This window comes from Aptenodytes forsteri, unplaced genomic scaffold (assembly GCF_000699145.1).
Source record: "Aptenodytes forsteri isolate BGI_AS27 unplaced genomic scaffold, ASM69914v1 Scaffold255, whole genome shotgun sequence".
NCBI lineage: Eukaryota > Metazoa > Chordata > Aves > Sphenisciformes > Spheniscidae > Aptenodytes > Aptenodytes forsteri.
In genome coordinates this window covers 4235537-4260094 of record NW_008794888.1, presented here as the reverse complement: position 1 = coordinate 4260094, position 24558 = coordinate 4235537, and the positions used below count along the sequence as shown (strand labels likewise).

General features: G+C 47.8%; 1 protein-coding gene across 1 annotated transcript in view; it reads right to left on the bottom strand.

Moving 5' to 3' along the window:
* CFAP65 (cilia and flagella associated protein 65) overlaps nt 1-24558 on the bottom strand; it is a 33566-nt gene that overhangs the window by 5479 nt on the left and 3529 nt on the right. The window contains exons 5-26 of the mRNA XM_009275021.1: nt 23020-23219; nt 22217-22362; nt 20878-21100; nt 20267-20532; nt 19568-19768; nt 18769-19131; nt 17617-17754; nt 16464-16709; nt 15828-16052; nt 15006-15158; nt 13908-14073; nt 12499-12627; nt 11364-11589; nt 10418-10546; nt 9928-10104; nt 9206-9272; nt 5194-5304; nt 4216-4407; nt 3298-3456; nt 1825-1968; nt 1237-1353; nt 496-630 (exon numbers count right to left, since the gene is read on the bottom strand). Of these exons, the coding sequence (XP_009273296.1) occupies nt 496-630; nt 1237-1353; nt 1825-1968; nt 3298-3456; nt 4216-4407; nt 5194-5304; nt 9206-9272; nt 9928-10104; nt 10418-10546; nt 11364-11589; nt 12499-12627; nt 13908-14073; nt 15006-15158; nt 15828-16052; nt 16464-16709; nt 17617-17754; nt 18769-19131; nt 19568-19768; nt 20267-20532; nt 20878-21100; nt 22217-22362; nt 23020-23219 (3913 nt within the window). The remainder of the gene's footprint in view (nt 1-495; nt 631-1236; nt 1354-1824; nt 1969-3297; nt 3457-4215; nt 4408-5193; nt 5305-9205; nt 9273-9927; nt 10105-10417; nt 10547-11363; nt 11590-12498; nt 12628-13907; nt 14074-15005; nt 15159-15827; nt 16053-16463; nt 16710-17616; nt 17755-18768; nt 19132-19567; nt 19769-20266; nt 20533-20877; nt 21101-22216; nt 22363-23019; nt 23220-24558) is intronic.

Genomic DNA, 24558 nt, shown 5'->3' with positions numbered 1-24558 from the left:
ATTTTGTTTTACTTTGCCCCAGCTGAGAGTCAATGATCTCATCCTCACATTCTTCTCTCGGGCCACATTCTTAATGTTAGTTACACATTTCTCTCCGGTGTTTATTCATGGTTAAAAATCCAGTGATCGGTTTCCAGCGCCACTCGCGCCCCTTTTTGCCCCCCCCCCCCCCCCAGGCTTCTTATACACTTCCAAATTTCAGATGATTGTTAGCAAATTCAGAGTTTGTAAGGTGATCAGAAAAATAATTTTAATACCAAGGTCCCCACCTGCTATCCCCTCTCTCAATGTTAAAGAGAGTGCAAGAGGGTTCTTGGCTAGAAACCAAGATCTTATTTTCTGTTATCCACAGACCAGCTATGAGATCTTGAGTAGATGAGAGCCTCATGTCCTCTTATCAACTTGCCTAGGTTTTCTTAAAGAACGTTTCTTGTTGACACCTAGCTGCTGTTTCTGAGCTGAGCTAAGCGGGTGTAAAGTTCTGGCAGCACTTACCCCTGCAGGTGATTTTGGCTTCTTAGTTCCAAGGTCCTTCTCTGTGATGGTGAACTCTACAGCCTGCTGTTCCTTTGCCCCTTCCCACTCCTGCAGGTCCCTCTCATACTGAACCAGGGACTCCTGGATGTATACCTATGAAGCAAACCATGACTGGAGGGAGTAAGGCTAGAAAGGAGCTGCAAATAACACAGTCTCTGGCTCAAGTCCATGCCTGTCACCCATTCCTCCCTTCCAGGACATCCCAGCCAGAGCTCACTCCCTTTCCATGTCTTCCAGTGGCAGGAAGGGGAGAGAACAGTGCTATTATAAGACTTACACAGAGAAGACACAATCTCTTGCCAAAGGACACCTAGAAAGTGTCCAGAGGGACACTACTGCAAGTCTGTGCCCCCGCTAATGTTAAAGAAGCAAGACTTGCTTTTTACAGATATTTAAGTCTCTGACATCCACTGAAAGCCACTCCCATTCAAACTGTGACTTCCAGTAGCTGGGTTCAACTCACAAAGCCATGTGTTGCACAATTACACCTCATCTAGTGAGCCACACAGACAGAGAGAGATGCTTAAAGCATCAGGAGAGATGAAGCTCGGTATCTTCAGTAATGAGAAGTGATGGCCAGCATTAAGAAGGATGCCTTCAGCTGGAAGCAGCAGGCAGCTGACTGCTGGGGCCAGCCATTTGGGAACTGCAGTGACATGCCCAGGTGATGGTAATATACAGGTACCTCGTGGGTCTCACCTCACACACCAGATCTATGCTGTAGAAGGAAGCACTCCCTGAAGGTTGCAGGGCGATGAAGCAAGGGATGCTCTCTCCAGGCTGCACAACCCCTGACTCTGGAGCAATCTGCAACACCTGGGGAAAAAAAAAACAACCAAAAACCACCAAGCTACAGAGGAGCTGTTTCACTATCCTGGGACTTTCCTATGTGCCTTCTCTTTGCAGGGAACACAGGACTGTGGGAACTCTCTCCCCTTCCCTTCTCAGAGGTGTGTGGCATGAGAGAGATGCAGATGATATATTCAAAGAACGACCACGGACTTCTCTGGTAGACAGGGTCCTGAGGTTCATTATCAAATCCTCTAGTTCCAGGTTCACATATCCTCACTGGAGTCTTCAGATTCCCCTTCTGAATTCCTGTCTTTCCCCCCCTATCCTAACCCTTGCCTTCACTTTTCTCTGCCCTTTCCTTTCATCAGCTAGTACAAAAGCCAAGTCCCTAGGATCGTTTCTGATTGTCTGGTTGAAAATGGAGTTGTAAGGTCCTTTTGTGGCACAACAGAGATGGGCAAGAAGGCTGTAGAGGAAAGAGAAGGAAGGACTCACCCTCTTGTCTTTACAGGTGCTTATCCGCCAGGCAAACACAACAGCCTTACTCTCTGAGATATTGTTGAGAAAGACAAGTCGACTGGCTTTGGTGCAGTCTGGAATATTTCCAAGGCAAATCCTGTGGTGTGACAAGGTGGCTGCCTGCAAGGTAGCAAGGTGAAACCAGGAGGAACAGCAGGGAAGGAAGATGGGATGTGGCCATTGGGGAAGGGCAGTCACACAGTCGTCTTTAAATTAACCAGCAATTCATAGATGATACTTGCCAGTTACCTTTACCATAACAACTTAAGGGAGTGTTATATTTCTCTCATTTTTGCTCTGGTTGCAATTACTCTTTACAGCAAGAGGATAGCCCTGTTGCAGTGGGATTAAATGAGCAATGAATAGAACATGACACTGGTGCTGCGGCAGGAGAGGATGTCAGGAGCACAGAGGACCAGCAGCACCCAGATTCTCCCTGCAGCACTTGCAATCCAGGCCTTTTCCTACTTCAGTTGGCAAACACGTGAGGCGTGTGCTTGTGCAAAATCCTTATCAGCCTGAATGCAAGTTTTGGGAAACTGCTCCCTACTACACCTTGCTACTAGTATGCTACTAGTCTGTCCCATTCTCCAGACACAGCGCAAACGCTAATTAATTACACCAATCATTAGAGAAGCTAATGACTCTTGGTTACAGGCAACAGAGCCTTGTGGAATGGCATCTTCGTTGGCAGCCTGAGGCAGGTTGTTAATCATCTTCTCTTTGCTGTGCCTAGGAATGCAATCGCCCTGCTGGAAGCCAAAGAGCATATGTAGCTGTGGCTGGGCTCCAAGGTAGGCATGCTAATGTCACACAGGTGAATCCTTTACCTGCCTGGAGTATGCCTCTGCTGATGCTGCTTAATGCTGATTCACTACGCTGGAATCTGTGGCTGAGTTTAACAACAGATTGTCCAGGCCAGCTCTAGCCAGGCCAAACAAATGCCTGTCTGCTGAGCCAGCGACAGGTCAAACAAATGCATTCCTCGGGATGTGCCCGAATTAGTGACCATCCTGCAGTCTGTGTTCAGGTTATGCATCACCTGAGTTTGGCTGTGAAATGGAGGCAGCCAAGCCCTGACAGGGTATGGCAGGAGTATTTTTGTGATTGAATTACTGAAGAAAAGGTGTTTTAGCTGCAAATAAGAAAGGTAGCTGTGATGGAAGGCAACTTTTAATAGAAAATTCAGAAAATGAACAAACCCTAAACCCTTTTTGTTTCTAACGGCAGTAGAAGCAGCAAGCTCGAAGGAAGGCACCTTTCAGAACAACTGCTTTTATGAGTTAGGCTCTAGATGACCTGCTGGAAGGGAAATATCTTGCTTTATCTCATGGCAATGAACTCCCCTGCAACACAGGCTACTGCTAGATGGGGCCACTTCCATATTTCAGTCTCTCTCACACATTTCTGGACTAACCATATTATTCATATCAGCATACCTGGACTTACCTGCCCGGGCACAGTTAGCTTGGTAGAACCTGGAAAGACTGAAGGAGAGAAAACGTTGCTGGATGTGGCAGTCTCTCCTACGCTATTCAGATCGTAGCCTACTCCCTGGAAGGTGATCAGAGCTGATTCACCCTCCAGAATGTGGATGGGAACATCAACCTGCCACCGACAAGATAAGAGTACTAAGTCCAGAGTCATATTTGAGAGATGTGCAAGAAGCTAGTATACTTGCTAATGGACTAGTCTAAATACACCACATGCATGGGTGAGGAGAAATCCAGTCTCTTTTGCTCTTTCAGGCCTTGACCATCCCAGCTAACCCAGGGAAGTTGGTTAAGGAGTCAATTAACCAGATCCTGTATGAAATGGGCGGGGACTCCCTCTTGGAGCAAAAGTTGGAGTTTTAAAATTCAATTTATTTATTTTTCCATGCATCTACCACAGAGTGGGACAATAAGTAGTGCTCCAGCTGTGGCCCTGCCTGCCTGCTGCAGTGTAGGACAGAGGTCTTTGGGAAGGCTGTTTCCAGAGGGCTGCAGCAGTGTACACTGCAACGATAAAAGACACTGACTTCAGTCTCTTTAGTGAGAGTTACTGGAGGCCAACAATGAACCAAAAATCTGATCAGATACTGTTTATACCCCTCGTCACTGTTTGATCCTTGAGAAATACATATTGGTTTTGGAAGAAATGTGTTCTTTGGGAAGAAGCAATTTATGAGATAACAATTTATCTGCTCCATTTCCTGACCCGACCAGCCACTCATTTGCTCTCAAGGCTCTTTGCTTCTTGGAGGAACGGAGCTCAATTCAGCTGTAGCATGACATGGACCAACCATCAGTAAGAGATCAAAAGAATTTTAAGCACACAACAACAGAAAAAAACCCCTGTTTCTGGCAGCCATGAGGAGGGTCTTACCAAGTACATTCTGGCTTCCAGTGGTGAGAAGATCCACTCAATGTGGCCTGTTGTGCCAGGGGGGATTTCTCCTCTAGGAGTTAGGCAGGCAAACACAGGATGCTGAAAATTCTCCTCCTGGATCCTCACAATGTTGTCCAGCTGAACCTCAAACATCACAGGCATGGAGCCACCATTGTAGAGTTCATAAAGCTGAAGTGAGTCAGAGAGTAGTGCTTATTATACCATGCACAAGTTAAACTAGTTAACACTTCCCCAGAGGACTCTAATAAGCATTAATAATTAATTAGTCAGCTTGTCTCCTAAGAATGAGAAGACCTCATAGTGTCAGGATTTATCACTGAGGCTCTGATAGGAGACTGCGCTGAAGGTTTGTCACCACATATGTACGTTGATAACTACAGTGCCTCTCCAAGCGGTGCCCTGCAAATTCAGTCTAGGAGAAGATTAATACAAATTAGCTAAAGGGATCACTGTAAAGCGGATTACTTGAAATGCAAAAACACTCATATTAAAGTGATCTTTATTCAATTCAGACTTGTTCATTTCCCAAGTAAATTAGGCAGAACAGAATCAAAGCCGCCTTTTTTGCTGAATAAGTGCTTAAGGAAGTTTAATTAGTTTACTAAGAAACTAATTAGGATTTATTTCCAGAGTGCCTGGAGCAGCCAGACAAGTCTTCACTTGGATCCAATGCAAGAGAATAGCGGAACAGCCGAACACACCTCATAAGCAGTCTGGCTAGAGTGAATGCCAAATCTTGTCAAACTGGAGATGGTGAGAGGTACTTCCCCTGCTGCCATCCCAGCAGCCATTTCCAGGCACTGCCTAGTACTAGCCTCAAAGTTCTGCTGTGATGCTTTCCTGTGGAGGCCATTCTGTTTCCTGGGAAATGCCTCAGACATTGCCTGTCCTTGGGACACAGTAACACTAGCTCCTTCCTTCCGCTGCTGCTGGGTTTGGCCCCAGGATGCTCACCTGTGTGGGGGGGTGAGAGGTCCCAATGGCAACGGGTGTGAAGAAGTGCTTAGTGGATGCAAAATGAATGTACCGCTGGTCCTGTTCCACCGTCACGCCGCTGAAGTTCAGCTACAGTGGAAAGAAACGCAGTCACTTTCTCACAGGGCATTGGCCCCATCACTAACAACTGCACAAGGACTCTGAAGGACTTTGCAAGCTGAGGGCAATGCAGTTACAGATTTAAGTTGGTAATACCAGGACAGTGTGTCCTAAGAAAAAAAGCAAGGAGGTGGAGAGCCTACTCAACTGTTGGCTCTTCTCTGAAAGGTTTGCATTGTGTTTCAGAGACAAGGTGCTTTCCTCCCTGCTATGTCAGGCACCAGCCTCAGTGCTTCTCTGCAATTATATGGTAGAAATTCTCCATGAATGGAAGTGGACTCTACACAGGAGAGTGTGCAGCTGTGACAGCCAAATCCTTTGGAAAGACAGGAGTTTAGGTAAGTAATGGCTTCCTCTTGGAAACGACCATCTGGATGTCCTCACCCTGGAGGACATCCTGCTCCAAGAATGTGTCTAACAGTCCAAAAGCTGCAAGAAGATCCCAGCTGAATTTTAAGTGATCAAGTAATGATCAACAGCATCCTGCTAGTAAAGCAGCCGCCAAGCACTTCAAGCAAAGCAGAGAGATTTATACAGCTATTTCACGGAAAGGAAGAGACACAGGATTCCACATTTTGAGAAAACTGCAATCAGGCTAGAGATGAGTCATGATGCATGACTTCCCACAGGATCACCCCAAAGCACCCCTGAGCTGTCTGCCTTGAGGCAGAGGCTGCAAAGCAGTCACAGAGCTAGTAATGTCTCTGCATTAAACTAAGCTGCTTCAATTCACAATTAGCTAAGCCTAAAGCATGGCTATTTTTCAAGTGCATATGCAGAAGATGGAGAGGATGTTTGCGATGGCAGGTGGATGTCTTGGACAGACACCTGCAGGAGATACTGTATCAGCTGCTTAAACAAGAGCAGAGAATGCAGATTCCTCCAAAACAACCCATTCCAGTTCAGCTCCATAAGCAAAGTGAGGAGGGGGAGAGGACTAGAAATCCAATGCTAACAAAGCCCCGCATGGGATCTTTTGAAAGCACTACATGAGCATTCAGCCTCCTGAGGGCCTCAGCAAGCCAGATGAAGTGCAAATAGGAGGATGACAAAAGCTGACACTTTCAAACTGAAAGGGAAAAAGGGACAGGAACCTTCCTGAGCTTTGGGAGTGAAACACCCATTTATATTACTTGAGTCAAAAAGCCAGCTTGGATTCCACCAGACCACAACTGCTGAGGAAAAACTGTCATCAGTTTCCATAGACACAGGGTGCGACATTTAGAGGACCGTCAGTTAAAGGGAGACAACTGGAGAAAAGTGAAGACCTGCTGCAATCAGTTCTCCTTCCAGAGTGCACAGACTTTGTCCCACAGCGATGACTTAGAGCATGAGAGGACAGAGACGCCAGACTCCCCAGGGAGGAGAGCTGCCTGGAGAACACGTGCTGCAGGTGACAACATCTCACAATACCTAATTAGCAGCTATGAAGAGAAGTGCAAACAATTCCAGTTTATGGATCCTGTGTGCTCAGGGATTCTCCCGGGGATCCAGCCCTTCTCTCCAGCAAGTTCTGGGAACCAGCCTATATCATCCTGCAACACCTGCAGCCAGCTGGGCTTTTCCTGCTAAAACTGCTGAGGGCTGCAGATTCTGCCTGGCCAAACTATCCCAGAGCTCTGAGAACAAGGTCACAGCTGCACTCTTACAGGCAGGCTGTGGCGATGAGGCAAAGGACAACCTGTGAGAGCATTAGGCAGCGAGAGACTGTTTCCCTCCTGCACAAGGAAGTGGCTAACACACAAGTCCCACAGAAGTTTCATCCTGCAGCCAGAAGAAATTGCCAAGGGGAAATCAGTTTGGGTCCTTCAGAGCACCTATAAATCCAGTCATCTCAGGACTGAAAGCTGGCTGCTGAGTGGGGAAGGAGTAATGGAGAGGGAGCTCCTCCTGGAGATGAAGCAGACAGACTCCATTGGGGAAGCAGAGGAGTAGAAGGTCAAAATCCATCCACGTGGGTAGAGCCATCACAGAGGTGGAGTTTGAACCCCCCCAAAAAATCATGCATTGGCTTGCAGCTGGCTAACATCACCGCTCCAAAGCCAGGCAATTTGGACTTTGGCAGAATGACCAAGCAATACCCCAGCCCAATGGTCTCCACCTCTGCTTATTGTTGCTTTCTCAAATTTCCAAAGCTTAACTTTTGGGCTGACATTACAGCATTTGCTTCCCTTAAGGTTAGCATATGTTCTGTACGTTTCATCAGATTCCCAGGTGAGGATCTCTTCAACCCTGGCATGTGAGCACGCCTAGGGCAGTCTCTGCCACGGGAGCTGGCAGCTCTGTGCTCTTCATGCCATGACCGAAACGAATGAAGGCATACTGCGTTCAGCCCCTCGATTGCCCTCTCTGCAGAAGGAGGAGCCTTTTCCATTTCTGCTTTCTGATATTAGCAGTTCAGTACTGGCACTGTGCATCCCTGCTTGTTGCAACCACCTGCACTGCTCCAGGTCTCTGGATTGGCCTCCTATTGCCAGAGCTCTAACACACCCAGGGGCCTTTTAGCATCCCCAGAGCCTCACATGCTTTTTCTGCCCCTTCTGCATGACAGCGTGAGGTAGGGTGGTGGCCTCTGGTAGCCACCAAAGCCACTGGCTATGTGGCAAGAGAGGATGTGTGCCCTATAGGCTTCTGGTGCTCCAAAGCCTATTCCCTCACTGGCCAGCTGGTGAAATGCTCACATCCACTCTCAGGATTGTGCCAGGCAGGCAGAGCACAGGGAGCCTGTCCAAGGGCTTTGAGGGAAGGCACAGTTAAGCCACTGTTTGAACAGCTTGGTCAAAGGGTTGGATTTTCAGCTGACAACAGTCCTGAAAGAAAAGAAAAATAAAAGAGATGTGTGAACACAATGGTCTCATAGGAAACTTCAGAGACAGACAGGAAGGTTCAGCCAGGCATGAGCTGTGCCTGGCAGAGCACAAGGTGACTTTGACTCTAACTGACAGTTTGAGAGAGGGAGAGAGAGAGAAATTAGTTCCAAGCCTGAGGAAATGCTCAGGGAAAACACACCGCAGATCAGCTCTGAGATGCTTTAGCAAGCAGTGAAGCAGGAAGAATGAGTAGGAAGCTCCTCCACCATTGGCAGGAGAAATAAGTGGGTGGACAAAGGCATCAAGGCTGCAGCGGGAACAGCCAACCAGGAATGCAGGGAGTACCTTCTGGGCCTGGGGAAGCAGCTGCCTCCATACCTCCAGAGCTGGAGGATGCTCTGCCAACCCTGTGCCAGCATGTGCGTCCCCAAACTGCAGCCAGTGCAGGTGGTACTTTGGAGAAAAGCACATTCCAGGGGGTTTTGAAGAGCGTGGAGAGCTGGTAAGATGGAGAGATTCAGGAAAGCTGCATATGAGAGAAGTAGGATGGGCTGCAGTGCTGAACTCCAGGATCACTGCATGGAAGAACTCACGGTAAGGCAGATGAAATGAGGGGAAGCAAGCCCAGAAATCCTGTCCATGAGATATACTTGAGTGTGGAAAGCATGCAGGGACTGTAAAACCCAGGAGGGCTCTTTTGGACTTGGAGTTGGTTTGGAGGAAGAAGCAATTCTGAGCTAACACCACCAGTCAAATAAAAAGGTTAATAATAACAATTAAAAAAAAAAAAAAAATCCCTTGCTGGGGAAACCAGCAGATGCTACATCCAAGGGCCATTTAGTCAGTGCACTGCCACATCCCACTGTGCTGGAACCATGAGTTTGTCAGAATGTTGGTTTTATATCTCTGCTTGGCCCTGTGTTACTGCCCAGGCAGCGCAGATTCCAGGGGAAGGCCACAGCCCCCTGCACGCCATGCAGCTTCTGGGGAAAACACCTTGTAATTCAGTTCCTACCTGCTGCTGTTCTGCAAACAGAAGCGAGAGATACCTGCTACCTTACCAGAATCTCATGGCCATATGAAACCTTCAGCACGACAGGGAGGTGATCAGTGCCAATGAAATCATGTCTAGCAGTGAAAGAGGAGAAAGAGAAAAACATTAGAAACCAACCTTGTGCCCAGGGTGATAGAATCAGGGTCACATAGTACATTAGAGACAATTCACTTCCCAGCTAAAGAGTCATTGTTGCATAAGGGCCAGTGAGAGAGGGAGGGGGGCAGTTGTGTTTGGGTGGGAACGAGTGATGCAATGTTGATTTTAGTCATACACCAGTTTAGGGACCCAAGCTTCTAGGCCAACACCATTTGAAATGCCAGTACTACTCAGATCAGGTCTGCTGTGAAAGGGTAGGTGTTCAGCTTTCTTCATACCCTCCACAGGCACACAGGGGCTAGCAGCTCTAGTTGATGACAAAAATAAGAATATCACTGTACAATCAAAACCACAGGAAGTGTAGCATCTTGTTAGTCTCCTCAATTGTCAGATCAATGCAGACCTTTAACACTGCAGTGTTAAAGGACATTAACAACATTCCCCTGAGGAAGACAAGCTTTGTGGGGTCCAGAAACTGGATACACTCAGTGACTTCTTACTTGCCCAATCTCTGCTGGGCAAGGGGCATGCGAAGGGAAAGGATCCTGCATGGAAACACAGGGGACTCTGATAGCATGTGCTGTCCTGGCACGCAGCATGAGGCTCTGAAGTACAGGTAGTTGCCATCACCTGTGTGAGAGCTGGACAGATTCCTCCTGTCCTGGAAGAAGTTTCCCTGACTTTGGGGAAACACTGAAGAGCTGGTTATCCTGAATTCTCATCTGGTGCAGCTCATGGGGGCTAAACTCAGCATCCTCTGCCCAGTGCTCCATGTCCATCTTCTGATCAGAAGGAAACAAGAAGGCCCTAGGGAACCAGTCAGCTGATCAGCAACAGGGACACAAAACTTCCCCGGGGCCATGGTCAGCGTATTCAGTCCAGCCAGGCTTAGGTCAGCTGGTGGTCACATTACGTTTCATCAGGTCTGATCTGCAGAACTCTCTGCCATTCCTTGCTTGCTTCCCCACCCAGACCCACCAACAGATCTCAGTTGCAGCTTCACAACACAAGCCACTCCTACAAAATCTTAATTTGTAAACATCTCACGGCCCCTGTGAGCATTTCCATACCCCCAGGCAGACCCCAGAAAGAAGGCTGAGCTCCAGCAAGCACTGCTTACCACTCCACGGGCACCACACCCTTGTTCGCCAGCAGGAGCATCACAAGGGTAGGCTCTGAGCCTATTGGGGCAGCCCCAAAGTTGAAATCCAGCAGGTGAGGGGTGTACACTGGAGGGATCAAGCACGTGCTGGTCACAGGAGGGAAAGAAGAGATTAAATTGGGACAGGACGAAAGGTTGGCAGGGCACGACAGGGGAAAGGATCATTCTACACTGGCTCTCTTCTTTATAGTTCTTCTCTGACCTTATGTTGTTGGCCCTTTTGGGTGTAAGGAAGGCCTTTGGATTTTATCCAATCTTTTATATATGCCTAACAAGAGTGAGTGGCATACATGGAGGCTCTGCGAGTCCTGCTTAGCTGAGGCCTGTTTTCAGCTCCCCAGTACAAGGAAGTGACTGACGTACTGGAGCAGGTCCAGTGGAGGGCCACCAAGATGGTTGAGGGCTGGAGCATATTACTTACAAGGAGCGACTAAGAGACCTGGGTTTGTTCAGCCTTATGAAGCAAGGGCTCAGGGAAGGCAACTGTATAAGTTGCAACACAAGGTATTCCTATTAGATACTAGGAAAGAAAGTTTTTACCCTGAAAGTGGTCAAACACTGGAATCGGATGCCCTGACAAGCTGTGGTTTCTTTGTCCTTGGAGATACTCAGCATTGAACTGGACAAGGACCTGAGCAACCTGATCTCGTTGTCCCTGCTTTAAGCAAGGGGTTAGACCAGAGACTTTTAAAGGTCCATTGCAACTAAATTATTCTTTGTTCCTGTGGCTCCTCTCTAGGGAGGGTAAGCAGGGAAGTGGAGGTGAGCAACTGCCTGCAGGGGCTAGGATAGAATAACAGAGTGCCATGCAGCAGTGAGCTGCAAAACAAGCCAACAACTGCGGCACCTCTGTCTGGCTCATGCAAGGGACTGAAAGATCCTCTGAGCCACCTCCTCGTCTCACCTGTGCCTTGTGGGAACTCTGTAGGTGAGCTCGCTGGGAGTCAGGTCTCGCTCCAAGTATTCATTCAGTGTGTCCAAGGAAAAGAGCCTCCAGAGGTGCAACTTGCTGATACCGCTGGCACTCCCTGCTGAACAGGCATCTGCGATGCAGAAAGTTGGGTAGACACCTGTTGCTACAATGCAGCAGAGGGGCTGCTGCTCCTCTTTTGTGCTCGCAAGATCTGTAGCTTGGGAGAGAAAGAAACACCAAGAAGTAGTCATGCACCATTAAGGGGCAGCTGTCCGGGACAGCAAGATGGAGAGAGGCCCTACCCAGACCAAAGAGAGAAAGAACAGGACTTACACACAGTCTTTTCTCTGGCAGCTTCTGAAAACCTCTAAACCACTGACTTCCAGCTGTACCTTGACTTCTGCATTTAGAAGTCACCAAAATACTATGAATGTCATATTTTTAAGCAGTGTATTTACTCAGTTTAGTTCTGCACTATGTGAAAACCCCCTTTTTTGATTTAAGCCTACAGCCTAGTCATTCTACGAAGTGCTCCTTGTTTTCACACTGAAAAATCATAAACGGTTGTTTATATCTTGTCATACCATTCATGTGGCATTGCCATTCTCCACTTTCCAAGCTGGAAACTCCTTGTCTAACTAGTCTCTTCTTGTACAAACATTGTTCCCCACCTCTGAACATCCCTGTTGCCCCTCTCCATGCCTTTTCTAGTTCAACTGCATTCTTTCTCATACAGGGACCAATCCAGATCTGCAAAAAGGACCTCAGCTGCATAGGACTGGTTGCATGAAGCTCTCAGAATATATTTCAGGACACATCGTAAAAGGCCATGATCACGACATCGTCGGAAAAGGCCTTCCCAGAAGAGCAGAGAATCTTGTGACCACAGCAACAGGAAACTTGGAGCTCGCTCTGTCTGTGTGTTATGGCTCAATCATACCTAGCCCCAAAAGGTGCAGCAAAAAGGAGACGGCACATAGGATCTGGCTCTGGTGAATTGCTCAGCACAGGGATTTCTTCAGGCAGTGAGAAGTTCCCTGCACTGGGAACCTGTGCAGCTCAGCCTGTTATGGCACAGTCTCCTTGGTTGGGAGGGAATGATTTTCCCAAAATACCCATCTCTCACCTGTGGGGGTGCAAATAGCATATTTGATTGACCAGGTGTAATGCAGCCGACGGGCTGGCCTGACTGTTATTCGGACAGAGGCTTTTGACCTTGCCGGGATCATCCCTCTGGACTGTTCCAGCTCTAGAGCTGTAGGAGAAAAGAGATGGTATGAGCTCTTGGCATCACTGATCTCTCTTACACAACACGCGTGTTCAGGACACAGCTCCCCAAGCCTACCTGCATTCAAGCCACTGCCCCTCCATGCCTAATTGTTAGGACCAGCTTCAGGTGTTGAAGCTGGGATTCCCAGACTATGACTGTAGGTAGCTCATTGGGAGTACCCAGCCTGCCTTTGGCCAGCAAAGAACAGGGAACTTCCCCAGAGGAGGTCCTCTAGAAAGGCAGCTAAGGGTTGCACTCCACCACTTTTTCTGGGAAGCTCCTTTGTTTAACTACCTTCTCTGCTGAGAAATTGCACCTTATTTCAAGGTCTAAATTGGTCTAACTTCAATTGTCGGGCTCTGGGTGATGCTTTTTCTAGCAAGATAGAAGAGTCACCTGTAGCAAATCCCTAAGCGAAGGAGCAGGTACTTCTCAGTCATTGAGGGATCTCTTCCTTCAGCACACACATAAGATGATGTAAATCACACTCACACACAGGGTGAGAGTGTGCACACCCTGCCTGCATCGTTTCAACAACTGCCCTCTGCACACCTGTGCACCTCCATGCAAAAGCACCTTCACATCCTTTGCAAAGTGCGAGCACCAACACAGGATTATAATTGCCATTTTACCAGTGCTGTGCACGGTGGCATAACTCCTTCTGACTTCTGGCTATCTTGTTTCTACATCCCAGGGTCTGGGTAGCCTCTTTACCACTGAATTGTAAGGGAAGCTCATGCAGTGGAAATTCTCTCTGAAGAGACTCCCCTATTTTGTCCTACTTAATTATATGTGCTTCAAGATGGATCTTTGAAATATAACAGTCTCCTAGCCCATGAAAATAATTTTCTTCTGTCCTTAGTAAATGTAAAAAACCCTTGCTGCTTTGATTTTGCTCAAATTTACACGTGTGCAAAAAATAAACTTTGAGCAAAAGAACAGCACAGATATTTTTGATTAAGTGATGGGAACAGGAAGCTACTTATGTTTCCAGATAAACGTTTTGCAAAGTTAACATGACAATGAAATGTTTCTACCACTTACACAGCACAAAACAAGCTGCTTTGCTGTACCCACACATGGAGATTGTCTCACGTCTTCTCAAGCATACTTTTATCATATAAAACATGGGTACCTTAAGGCACTTAAGACAATCAATGCAATCTAGCCAGCAAGCAGCCCAACCTCCGAGATCATGCTAGAACAGTTTTGCAGAAAACAGGGGAAGGCCAAGGCCCCATCCCATGCTAACTTCCTTACAGTACCCAGTGGATCGCTGCGGACCTCCTCAGGGTCACAAGGCCCCGTGATCTGTTGTTCCACGCTGAGGATGTACTTCAAAGAACAGATCCCATCATTTAGCAGTACAACGCTGCAGCTTTGCAGGTCACCAACCAGAACATTTCCAAGGTCCAGGTGCTCCTTTTGTGCCTGGAATTCAAACCCACCGTGCAAAGGTCACTATTACACGTCGAGCATAGCGATCGAGTATCGCCACCACTTATCTCTCCACGTGCTGATCCTTTGGCACTCACAGTGCAGTGCAAAGGGCTCCCTTCTCTGTTTAGGACCTGGCATGTCCTGGGAGATGTTCTAACGGGGCTGCAAGGGGCTCAATCTGTCCTCCAAATGCTTTCTCCTACTGTTATTTAGGCTGCTTGCTGGGTAAGATGCAGCACATTTGGGGCTGTGAGGACACTAGCTGGCCAGCTGCACTTGGCATAAGGGCTGAGCTCTGTCTGCTGGTCCTTCCATGACTGCATTAAGAGTCTCCCTCTCTTTTGGCTAGTCATCCACCCACATGCAATTTATACTGACTGAATACCTCTAAGACCTTTCTACCCATCCATCCAACATGATTGACAATGACTTATAAAATATTATTTTATTAGCTCTGATTCCTTATGAAACCTGCCTGAAAATGAAGGTGCCTGCACAGATCTGCAGATAATAGGAGGAAACCTACATTGTGGCCACACAACTTTAACAGCCAGATCCACTACATTTAGAAATTGGACTGACAGCAGAACAAATGGAGAAGGAGAGCAGACAGAATGAGAGGAGCGAGCTGGGAGTCCCAAGGAGCCAAATGGCTTGCTCAGTGCAATCTGGAACAGAGGATTTGGGAGTGATCTCAGAGGATGCAGGCAGGTCACATTTGAACTGGCAGGACATTTACATCATGCTGTTGCCATTAGGCTGCCAGAATCAGCTCTGTCATCTCCACCGAAAGCAATGTCTGGGAATTTTGCTGTAAATCCTTATTGGTTGTCTCCAGTACAGATTGTGCAAAAAGGGGAAGCCCAAGACCCCCATTCCACCCTAGTACCCCTCCTACTACCCAGTGGGCCCCAGTTCCTTACCCTGATGGTGCCCAGCACCCCCTCTCCAACAATTCGTAAGGCATAACCAACACTTCTGGGAGGCACAGGGTCTGGGCTTTTCCTCCTCACAAACACCATAGCTCGCAGCAGATACTTGGTCTCCTTGTCAGGAGTAAAAGTCCACGCCTGAGCCTGAAATCACAAGAAGGAAGGAGAGCAATCGCAAGAGGGAAGGAAAGCACTCACAGGAGCTCCAGACCAGAGCCAAGCCTATACACCTCAACGGTTGCATTCAATGCACAGCCCCTTCCTCCATTACAGCTAACCTAGTCCTCTACAGACAACTCTGGAGACACTCTCACTTCAATCCTCCAGCATCTCTGCCTGTATCAAAGGTTCATATTGGGAATGCACATTCAGACATTCAAAGCCAGGCCGTGGAGATATGCTAGTCCTCACTACTCTCAAAAAGCACCTGAATTTACAGGTGGGAGAACAGAAGAACATCATAAACCCTCTCATGCTCTCATTTGTCCTCCGTCTATTAACATTTCCTGGTGCACGACAAAGTTGCTGCTGTGTTAATGCCCAGTCCCATCCAGGGTATCGTTATCTAGTGCCTGTTTAAGACCCATTTGGTCCTGTAGTCAAGGAAGATGTCATCATGTTTGGGCAAATCCACATTGTGGGAACCAGCACGACTGCAGATGCTGGCTAGCAGCCCAAACTAAGACACTGACTGGTATTCTCCAACTTTGGCATTAATGACCAAACGATTGGCACCCCTCACATTTCTGCCTTAAACACTCCTCAGCTGTATTGTAGAGAGCAAAATACAACTTTGGTAGAACTTGAACTTACCATGGCTTCATAGGGCTGGAGGATCCCTGCAGTGGGGCTGACAGACAGGATCTTGCTGTCAGACTGATGGATCTTCCATGTGAAAACCATGGGTAGCCTTGTGCAGTTTTTTATGGTGTACATTCGTGTAGAGGAGGTCCCTATATAGGCAGGCTTGAAGTATAGATTTCCATCCCCTTCTAAGAGCAAAAGAAGGGACTCCCCACAACTCCGGAGAGCAATCTCCTGTGGAATTAAGGGAAAAGTAACAGACATTAGCTAGAAGTCTCAGCTACTTCTGGAGGGACCTTGCAAAGATGTTGCTCCTTCTAAGAGAGAAGCAAGAATAAACTGGGTCTGAAGGAGGAGGGGAAGGACTTTAGGTTGTGCTGTCAAGGAGGACCCTGAGCATAGTATAGTGCATTCCAAGAGATGGAAACCCAAGGGAACAAGGGTTCAGGATGTCTGGCACCACAAGCACCTTCTATCTGCAGTGTTGACCCTGCCTTAAATGTTGAAAATATTCTTTCATTCCTATTTCCAGAGGAAAAAACCCAAACTAACAATTAGGAGATATAACAGGGATCGCAGTGCAAGTCACTGAAGACTACAAGGGAACAAAACTTTGCTCACCATCTTCTACTTCCCTCTCCCTACCTTGGTGTATCCAGGATAAGAGTTCAGCTGCAAAGGCAGGACATGCTGCTGCGAGATTGTGTTAACTGGGTGAGTGGAGAGAAAGAAAATTTGGTGGCCTCCTGGAATGATGTGTCCTGAGCAGGGCTTGACCAAAACAGAGGGACAGGCAGCTTGGTTCACACTGAAGGTTATCAAAGAGGTGCCCGTGTTCAAGAGCAGCATACTGCAGTAAGTATCAGTGTTGGGAGCCGCAGGAGGAAAAACCTGGTGGAGACATGCAAGAAGGGTTGTTTGCACTGGGTTTAGAAAACCAGCTTAAAGAAAAAGCTTTCACTATGTTGAATTCCAGGTTCCAACAAGCACTATCCTGAGTCTATGGAGAACTTCGTAACTGCTTCTCTTCAAGGAAAGAAAGGAAATCACCCAAGGGTATACAAATTATGGTCTTTTCCCTTCCCACAGTGGCCCTCATCTTTCATAGGCTCATGGGACCAATGAAGCTACTTGCCATTATGCAATGCTTTCTGTTCATCCAATAAGTGAGCTGCTTGCTGGGGCCTGCAGTCTCTGCAGTGATCTCCTGGATTAAGAATTCCAGCAGGCTGGAATTTGCTCCAGCTCATGTATATCAGATACAGGCTGCGTGTCCTAGACTAGCTGAGGAGATTTTCTAAGAGGTTCTGAAGACTATACCTACTTCCTAAGGTCAGATCTCACTTTACCTCATAAGAACAATACTTTCTTGTGCTACAGAAACAGCAGGAAGAGCCAGGGAAACTTCCACTCTACCTTGCAACCACTTCTCTTCCGTAAGCGTGGATTCTTGTGTGCTGCCCTCCATCTGCCTAAATGCATGCAGAGTGTTTGAGACTCCTGGAAGGGGACTAAGCTCCCTTGCCAGTGCCTATGTCCACTTAAACAGAAAGGAAGGAGATCCCAACAGCTTTCTTCTCAGAGCTAATGAGATGCTCAGTGCAACCTAACACACTGGAGGCTGGGAAGCTAACGCAGGAGAAAGAGCATCCTACTTCTGTACCAAAGCAGGAGTCTCCACACCATCAGAAACCATCTTAGCCACATCTCAGGATGGTGCAATAGGAGACAAAGTAAAGACTTCAGAGGTAAACACTGAGCGTCTCTGCAAAGATCCAAACGTCAATCAGTTACACACCTTGGGGACATCCAGGATGTACTGTGGGATGAAGTGCTCCCGTTCTGCTTCATACGTGTGTGCTCTCAGCCTGACAGTCAGGCACCAGGATGGACAGATGGTGGCATCCTCCTCAATGTTGCTGTAGTGTCTCAGCACCTGCAGGCACACAAGGGACAGAACAGAGTGCATGCAGGAAGGGAGTGTGGCAAAGTGCCTTCAAGCGCATGTACCATCACAAGCAGCAGTTTGTTTCAATGACATCCCTGGGGCTGAGGAATTGACTTTTTCAGGGAAGGACTGACCAGTGCCAGATGAGGAACATGAGTGCTGCTTTCCCATATAGCTACGTTTTAGACCCAAAAGACCAGTGAGTGGCTTTCAAGCAGAAGGACCTATCCAAGCTATTCTGTGATACTACAAGAGTTGCCTTAGGGAAGGAGGGTCTACAGACACTCTAGTGCCATTTGAGATACTTGCAGATGCTAAAGTTAGCACTTAACAGAGAGTCACTGAAAATAATCATCTATCCTTTACCTGAGCCTAAGAAACTCCTGACTCTAAGGTTGCTCCCAGATATCCTCCACACTGGCTTAGAAGGGAAAAAAATGCAAGAAAATTAACCAGCAACATAATGAAGATCCCTCTCACCTACCAGGAAGTTTCTAGGTGCTAAAACTCCTGCAATTGCAGCCTTGTGTAATACGAATCCCACATCACATGGGAGGAGAGACTGCAGTGATATACAGTGCCTTCGGCAGCTTTACTTGTGGAGGGCTAGACACAAAAACCAAGTTACTGCCCATCACCCAGGCCACAACAACCATCTTTGTGCAGGCTCCCATCTATGCTAATAGTGCAGTAATTCACAGTAATTCCTCCTTCAGTGAGGTGTACATTACTTCACATTCACTGGGGGTAAGAGCAAGTGTAACTGTCTATATGCATGAGCTGTGGCTTGCTTTGCTGATTTATCTTTGCCAGGACACAGGTGAAGGAGAAATTTTAACACACCAGTGTATCAAAACAGCAGCCAAAGGAGTTAAGAGAGATGCCTGTTTGCCAAACCCAAAATAAAAGGTTCCATTTGAATTTTAACTCCCCCAAAAGCCTTTAGCCTGCAGTCTCTTGCCAGGCCCTCTCTGGAAACTGGTCCTAGTAATTCCTACTAACCTTGTAGAAGGCAAAACCTTCCAGCTCCGCTGCATAGAGACTGTTGAGCTGAGCGGGCTGGAAAAGGACACGGAAGGCTGAAGACTTCAAAGGTGGGATGTCGCAGATTTCGGGGCTCACTCGGAAGGCACTGCCGTGGCTCGGAGTCCAGGCAACAGTGATCTTTCCTTTGGTGTGGTTGGTCACACAGAGAGGAAGCGGTTCCACCTTATGGAGTGGCACGCAGCAACCAAAATCATACTCCCTGGGGCTGACGCTAACATGAGGGGGAAACAAGGCCAGGTCGCTGCTTACACCATCATAGAAATATTCAGTCATGGAGTTGGCTTCAAAGTATTCCTTGGGAGGCTTGTCCTGAGGGATCTACAGGATGGAAACATCTCAGTGTGAGCAGGGGAACTGTGCCTGTGGGACGCACCAGGCACTACAGTCCTGACTGCTTCACAAGCAAGAGGGCATGCAAGATGCAGTTCGGTAACAGTTCCCAGGACAGCTCAAAGTCTAGGCTTCAAGGAGGCTCCTGTTTGTAAGCCAGTCCTCAATCTGAAGCTACGTGAAGCAAAAGAAGACCCTGTGATTGAGTTAAAGCCAGAAAGTGGCTTAGTGGCTGAGCTTGGGCAAGACACAACTGACGCAGACAGTGTTGGTGTGTGCTGGGAACATTAACAGCAAAGATACTAAAGAATTCAGTCTGGCACCTGCAAGTCCTTCTAGATCTGTCTGGCCTGTGCAACAGAAGACCAACATCTGCAGTGAACAGCATGGGAGTATCTTAGATTCCAGGGAGGGCAGCTCATACCTCGGGGGGCAGCATGAGGGCTCCCTTTTCATCCATCTGCAACTTCCCATCCTTCAGCATCACACTCAGGATATCAGGGGGGTAGAAGGTCAGTCCCCTCACCATGTTGGTTCGGTACCAGGAGAGGTGTCTTGCCTGAAGGATGGCTGGCTTAGCTATGTCTGAATGGCAGGTACCAAAAAAGTCCACATACATGGGTTCCTGGGAAAACACCAGAAAGGCTTATAAGAAATAAACTGCCCTTCTGTGATTGCTTTGAGAGTTACACCATCCTAGTACCTTACTTCCAAAACCATGCCTGGGAAAGGCTTAGCATCTGCAATGTTAGACTGCCATTTACTTTATGTCTTGGTGGGACCCAAGACCTTTCTTGAAACTGGAGTGAAAGTTGAAGGCATTCAGTGCACAGCTGCGCAGCTGAATTTAACTCGGAGACCTAAATGGACAGGAGCCACTGAGGACGCACCTCACCCCACCCGTAGGTATTACTGACTGTCTGTCCGCACCAGCCCTCTACTGCTGGTAGGAACCCACACCATGGGGATTCTGCTCAGCAAGAGCCCAGGACAGGTAGCAATGGAAATGCAGTGGGAAGAGATTTCCAGGGGCTACTAAGTGAGAGAGGCCAGCCCTGGTGGGTTACATTGGAAGAGCACTCTGACCTATCACAGTGGTGAAACCACCCTTTGCCTCTCATACCTGATGGTGGACAAGGCACACCACTCTGCGGTGATAGCTGATGGGGTGAGTAGGTCGAAAGGTCACCTTCAGCGCTAGTGTTGTTGTGCCCTCCAAGACTCCACAGGGGCGATCCAAGGAGAAGACACTCCCTCTGCCATCAATATCAAACTGGTAATAGGCCGGGACATCTGAGATGTTGCTGATTTTCAGCGTCTGCATCAAACTTTCCCCAAGATTGATCCAGTCGAAGTCCACAAAATATTGGTGCAGGGACACCAAAGGACCTAGCACAACAACATGCAAGACAGATCCTGGACCTGTCATAGCTGCTTCTGTCAACATGTCACAAGCCACTGCTGCACTTAACTTATCTTCCCAAACCAGAATCACCTCATCAGCAAACCCACCAGTCCTAGCAAACAGCTGGACATTCACTTCCAACAGTCTCACATCTGTCTCAAGCAAGTATAAACCCCCAACTGCACACCAGGGACAGCCTGGATGCCAGCAGAAGGTAAGTATATGACTGAGGGCTGTGACAGTCCCTAGTCCTTCCCCAGGCACTCGCCCTTCCCCTGCAGTGCTAAGAAGACGACAGGGAGAAACAGGGAAAGCTTTCACTCTGGTACCTTTACATGACCCAACCACCTTCAGGACAGTCTGCAGGAGGGATCCAGCAGATATGATAGTGAAATAGTCGGTACTGTGCTCTCCTACTGTCTGTGGCTGAAATCGTATGCACAAGACCAGCTTCCCTTTGGCAGGGACAACACCATGGGACACATCACAGGAGAAAACATGATCTCGAACCAGAGGGTCTTTTGCTCTTTCTATCCTACATGGTGCATCTACCTGCAAGCAGAAAAGAAATAGGTTAACGCAGGAGCCAACAGGAGCCAGAATAGCTCTGAATGCAGGACACTAATCAGTGAAGAATTGCAGTTTTCAGCAGAGCTGAACACCACCAAGAACACCAAGGCTACTGCAGCCCAGCACAGAGATGCTGTGCAAACCTCTGCAGCCCTTTCTTGCTGGAGCACTGCCGGCAGCAAGCTCCTGCCATATGCTCAGAAGTCAGTGGGCTGCAGCAAAATGTCCTGGTGATCTCTGGGGTTGGAGTGTCCCTCCTGGTAGGGGGAGGATGTCTCAAGGTGTCCTCAAGGGCCAAAGTAGCCTAGGTGACTGCTGTGACCAGGAGGACAGGCAGGCAGATAACTTATTTCCCTCCGTCCACAGTCCCACCTTGTCTGGGGATTTTCTTTTCACAAAAAACAAGACTCATGCTCTGACGCCTTCCTCAAACCCCTTAAAGAAGATCCTCATCCTTGCCTGGGGATGCTGAGCACCACTGCAGTGTGAATAATAAGAGTACAACAAACGAGTATGTCTTTGGCACTCCCAAGTTGCAGGGCCTGTGGACGAGCCAGCACTACTGTCATCCAGGTCACTGGTCTCTGAGTACATCCAGCTTTTAATGGGGCTGTGATGGGCTGAGCTGGCAAAGAGAACAAGGTGCTCAAATGCAGCCCACTTGACTTTGAGAGCAATCCACCAGGTTACAGTCCACTGAGAAGCAGCACACCAGAAGACCCATCAGCTGCCTGGGATACATGCATGCCAATTTGAGACCGCCACAGCTGCCACGCAGGACTGGTGGGCTTGTCCAGGGTGAGCAGGAGAGCTGCAGGATGTGAAGGACAACAGTGGCTGCCTGATCTGGACCAAGCGCAGTGGGAAGCAGGCGGGAACTGCCATACCATGCTGCAAATGGGTAAGTTTCTAGCACTGTAGCTGGAAGGCAAGGGTGAATGGCCTGGTTGGTAGGGGAAGACTCATCATCTCTGTTTTATTCACACTCCCACTTGGGTTATTTTCACAGCATTAAGGGAGATACTCAAGACCACATACCCCAGGGAAACATGCCAGCATGCCAACTTCTCACAAGAGGTAGTCTCCCTCTCCACATACCACGGACATGTTGAAGATTTCTACACACTTCTCCACAGTTGTCCCCACTGGCACTGATCCAAAGCATAGCACATCCCGAAACTTCCCAGTCTGTACACCTTCACACTCTTCCTCTGTCACGCTCACCCGCAGGTAGGGGTATTTGGCTGTTAAAGGGAATTATATACTGGGTTAAGAAAGAGAGGTGGAATCTCCATCCTTGGATATTCAACGCTCAGCTGGACAAGGCTCTGAACAACCTCAGGTAACTCTGATGTTGGATCTACCTTCAAAGTTGGCCCTGCTTTGAACCAAATAAGCTCCCTTCCAGCCCTAATTTACACATCTTTTATTTGTCAGTGGCCATATAAGGCACTTCGAGCAAAGACTTGCTAATGAAACCATTGCTTATTCTAGCTTGCATGCAGAAAGCTTTAGACATTTCCCTCTGGCTATCTGCCTAGCAGGGACAGACAGGAGAGACTGAGTGCAGACAAGACCAGGAGTTTCTGGAGGTTTTTGCATTGTGCCAATGAATTAATCTCATTTCTTCCCTCTGTCAGCTTAAGCAGGCTCCAGAAATGCCAGTTTGGCCAAACCATGCCAAAGGGCATGTTGGACCCTACTGTCTCTACTGTCTCTTCAGATCACACTTCCAAATTGACAACAGGATATTAGAGAATTTCACAGGCCGCTTTCAAACCACAGGCTTCACTTGCTCACCAGTGGCTTGAGCCAACTGTGGCATAGCCTCCCTGTGGAATGCTATTCCACAGTTAGGGATGATAGCATTTCTTTCAGTGTTCAATGCAAGATAGACTCACCCAGGGCTTTTAGCTGGATAGTCCTCTTTTGTTTCTCTTCACCTCCAAACCAGCATGTTGCTGCCACATCATACACCACAGCCACCTTGGGTTGGAAGACCACCTTGACCATGCTCTCAGCACCGGGGTTCAGCATGCCGCAGTCAGGAATCATGTAGAAAGGGCTAGGCGTCTCCCAGGCAAACACAGTAACAAGATCACTAGGAAATGGAGATACGTTTTGAGTAGATGAATGGATCCTTTGCTGCCTGTGCAATCACACATAGGATGGACCTTTCCCAAGGTTAGGATGTGAAGCAACCAATGTCAAATGCCAGAACCCCTAATGCATCTGGCCAAATAAGTGATGCTGGGAAGAAATTTGTCTCTAGTCTCTGCAAATGCTCTGTTCACACTTTAATGAATCTTAGCTATTACATCTAAGAACTTTATTAATGGCCATAAAATTTCTCACCTTCACCATGTGACAGCAAACAAATCAGCTCCAGAATGAAGTATTTGCTTTTCCTGTATCTAAGTTTGCTGCTATTCAATTCCAAATGAACATTTGTTCTTCTGTTATATGCCCAGGTGAGAAGAGAGGACTGAGCTGTTTTCCTAATACCTCATTCAACTCTCCAGAACCCCCTCTGCTTGTTTGATTTGTGCAAAGAACATGACATACCATCAGCTTTTTATATTTTATTGATTCCAAGCTGCATGTTACTTACCATCCATATCCTCCACTACCCTGGTCCCCTCAGTCAGCACAAATGATTTCTCTAAGGGGAGAATAAATCACTTGAAATGGTTTCTGGCTGATACCTTGCTCTGCTTAAGGTACACGTGCTCTCTGTCCTTTCCACCCTCTTACCGCATCAGCTGACTGCTTTGGGAAGCACAGGCCATTTTGCAACTAGTAAAGGTTATTTTGCTCTCACTGTAAATGGTTGGAAGTATACCTCCTTCCTACCTAGGAACTTCTTCACTGTACTCCTTCCTACAATACTGACTGAATTACTGTCCTTCCATTATTAAAATAAGATAGTCCTTGGTAACTGGGAGCATAATTTGCTCCTAAATGAGGAGTTCAAGCCATAGAATACTGCCACTGCTTTGGGCAGCTCCATGAACCTAAGAGCAGGCACTGGAGAGACTCTCCAACTTCCGTATCGCCTGCCTCCAAATCAAAGAGGACAGCTCAAGCACCGGCAACTCCACTGTCATGCCTACGGCATTCCTGTGCCGAGGGAAGAGAGATCAAGTCACAGAAAGACTAAAATGTTTCCAGCTAGTAGCTCATCTCTCCCTGCCCACACCAGGCAGGCTCTCCTGTGGATGTGGGATCTTCTCAGTGGGACACTATGCTGGTCCCCAACTACTGCCTGTGCATGTGTCCTGGTTTCAGCTGGGATAGAGTTAATTTTCTTCCTAGTAGCTGGTACAGTGCTGTGTTTTGGATTTAGGGTGAGAACAATGTTGATAACACACCGACGTTTTAGTTGTTGCTAAGTAGTGCTTACACTAAGTCAAGGGCTTTTCAGCTTCCCATGCTCTACC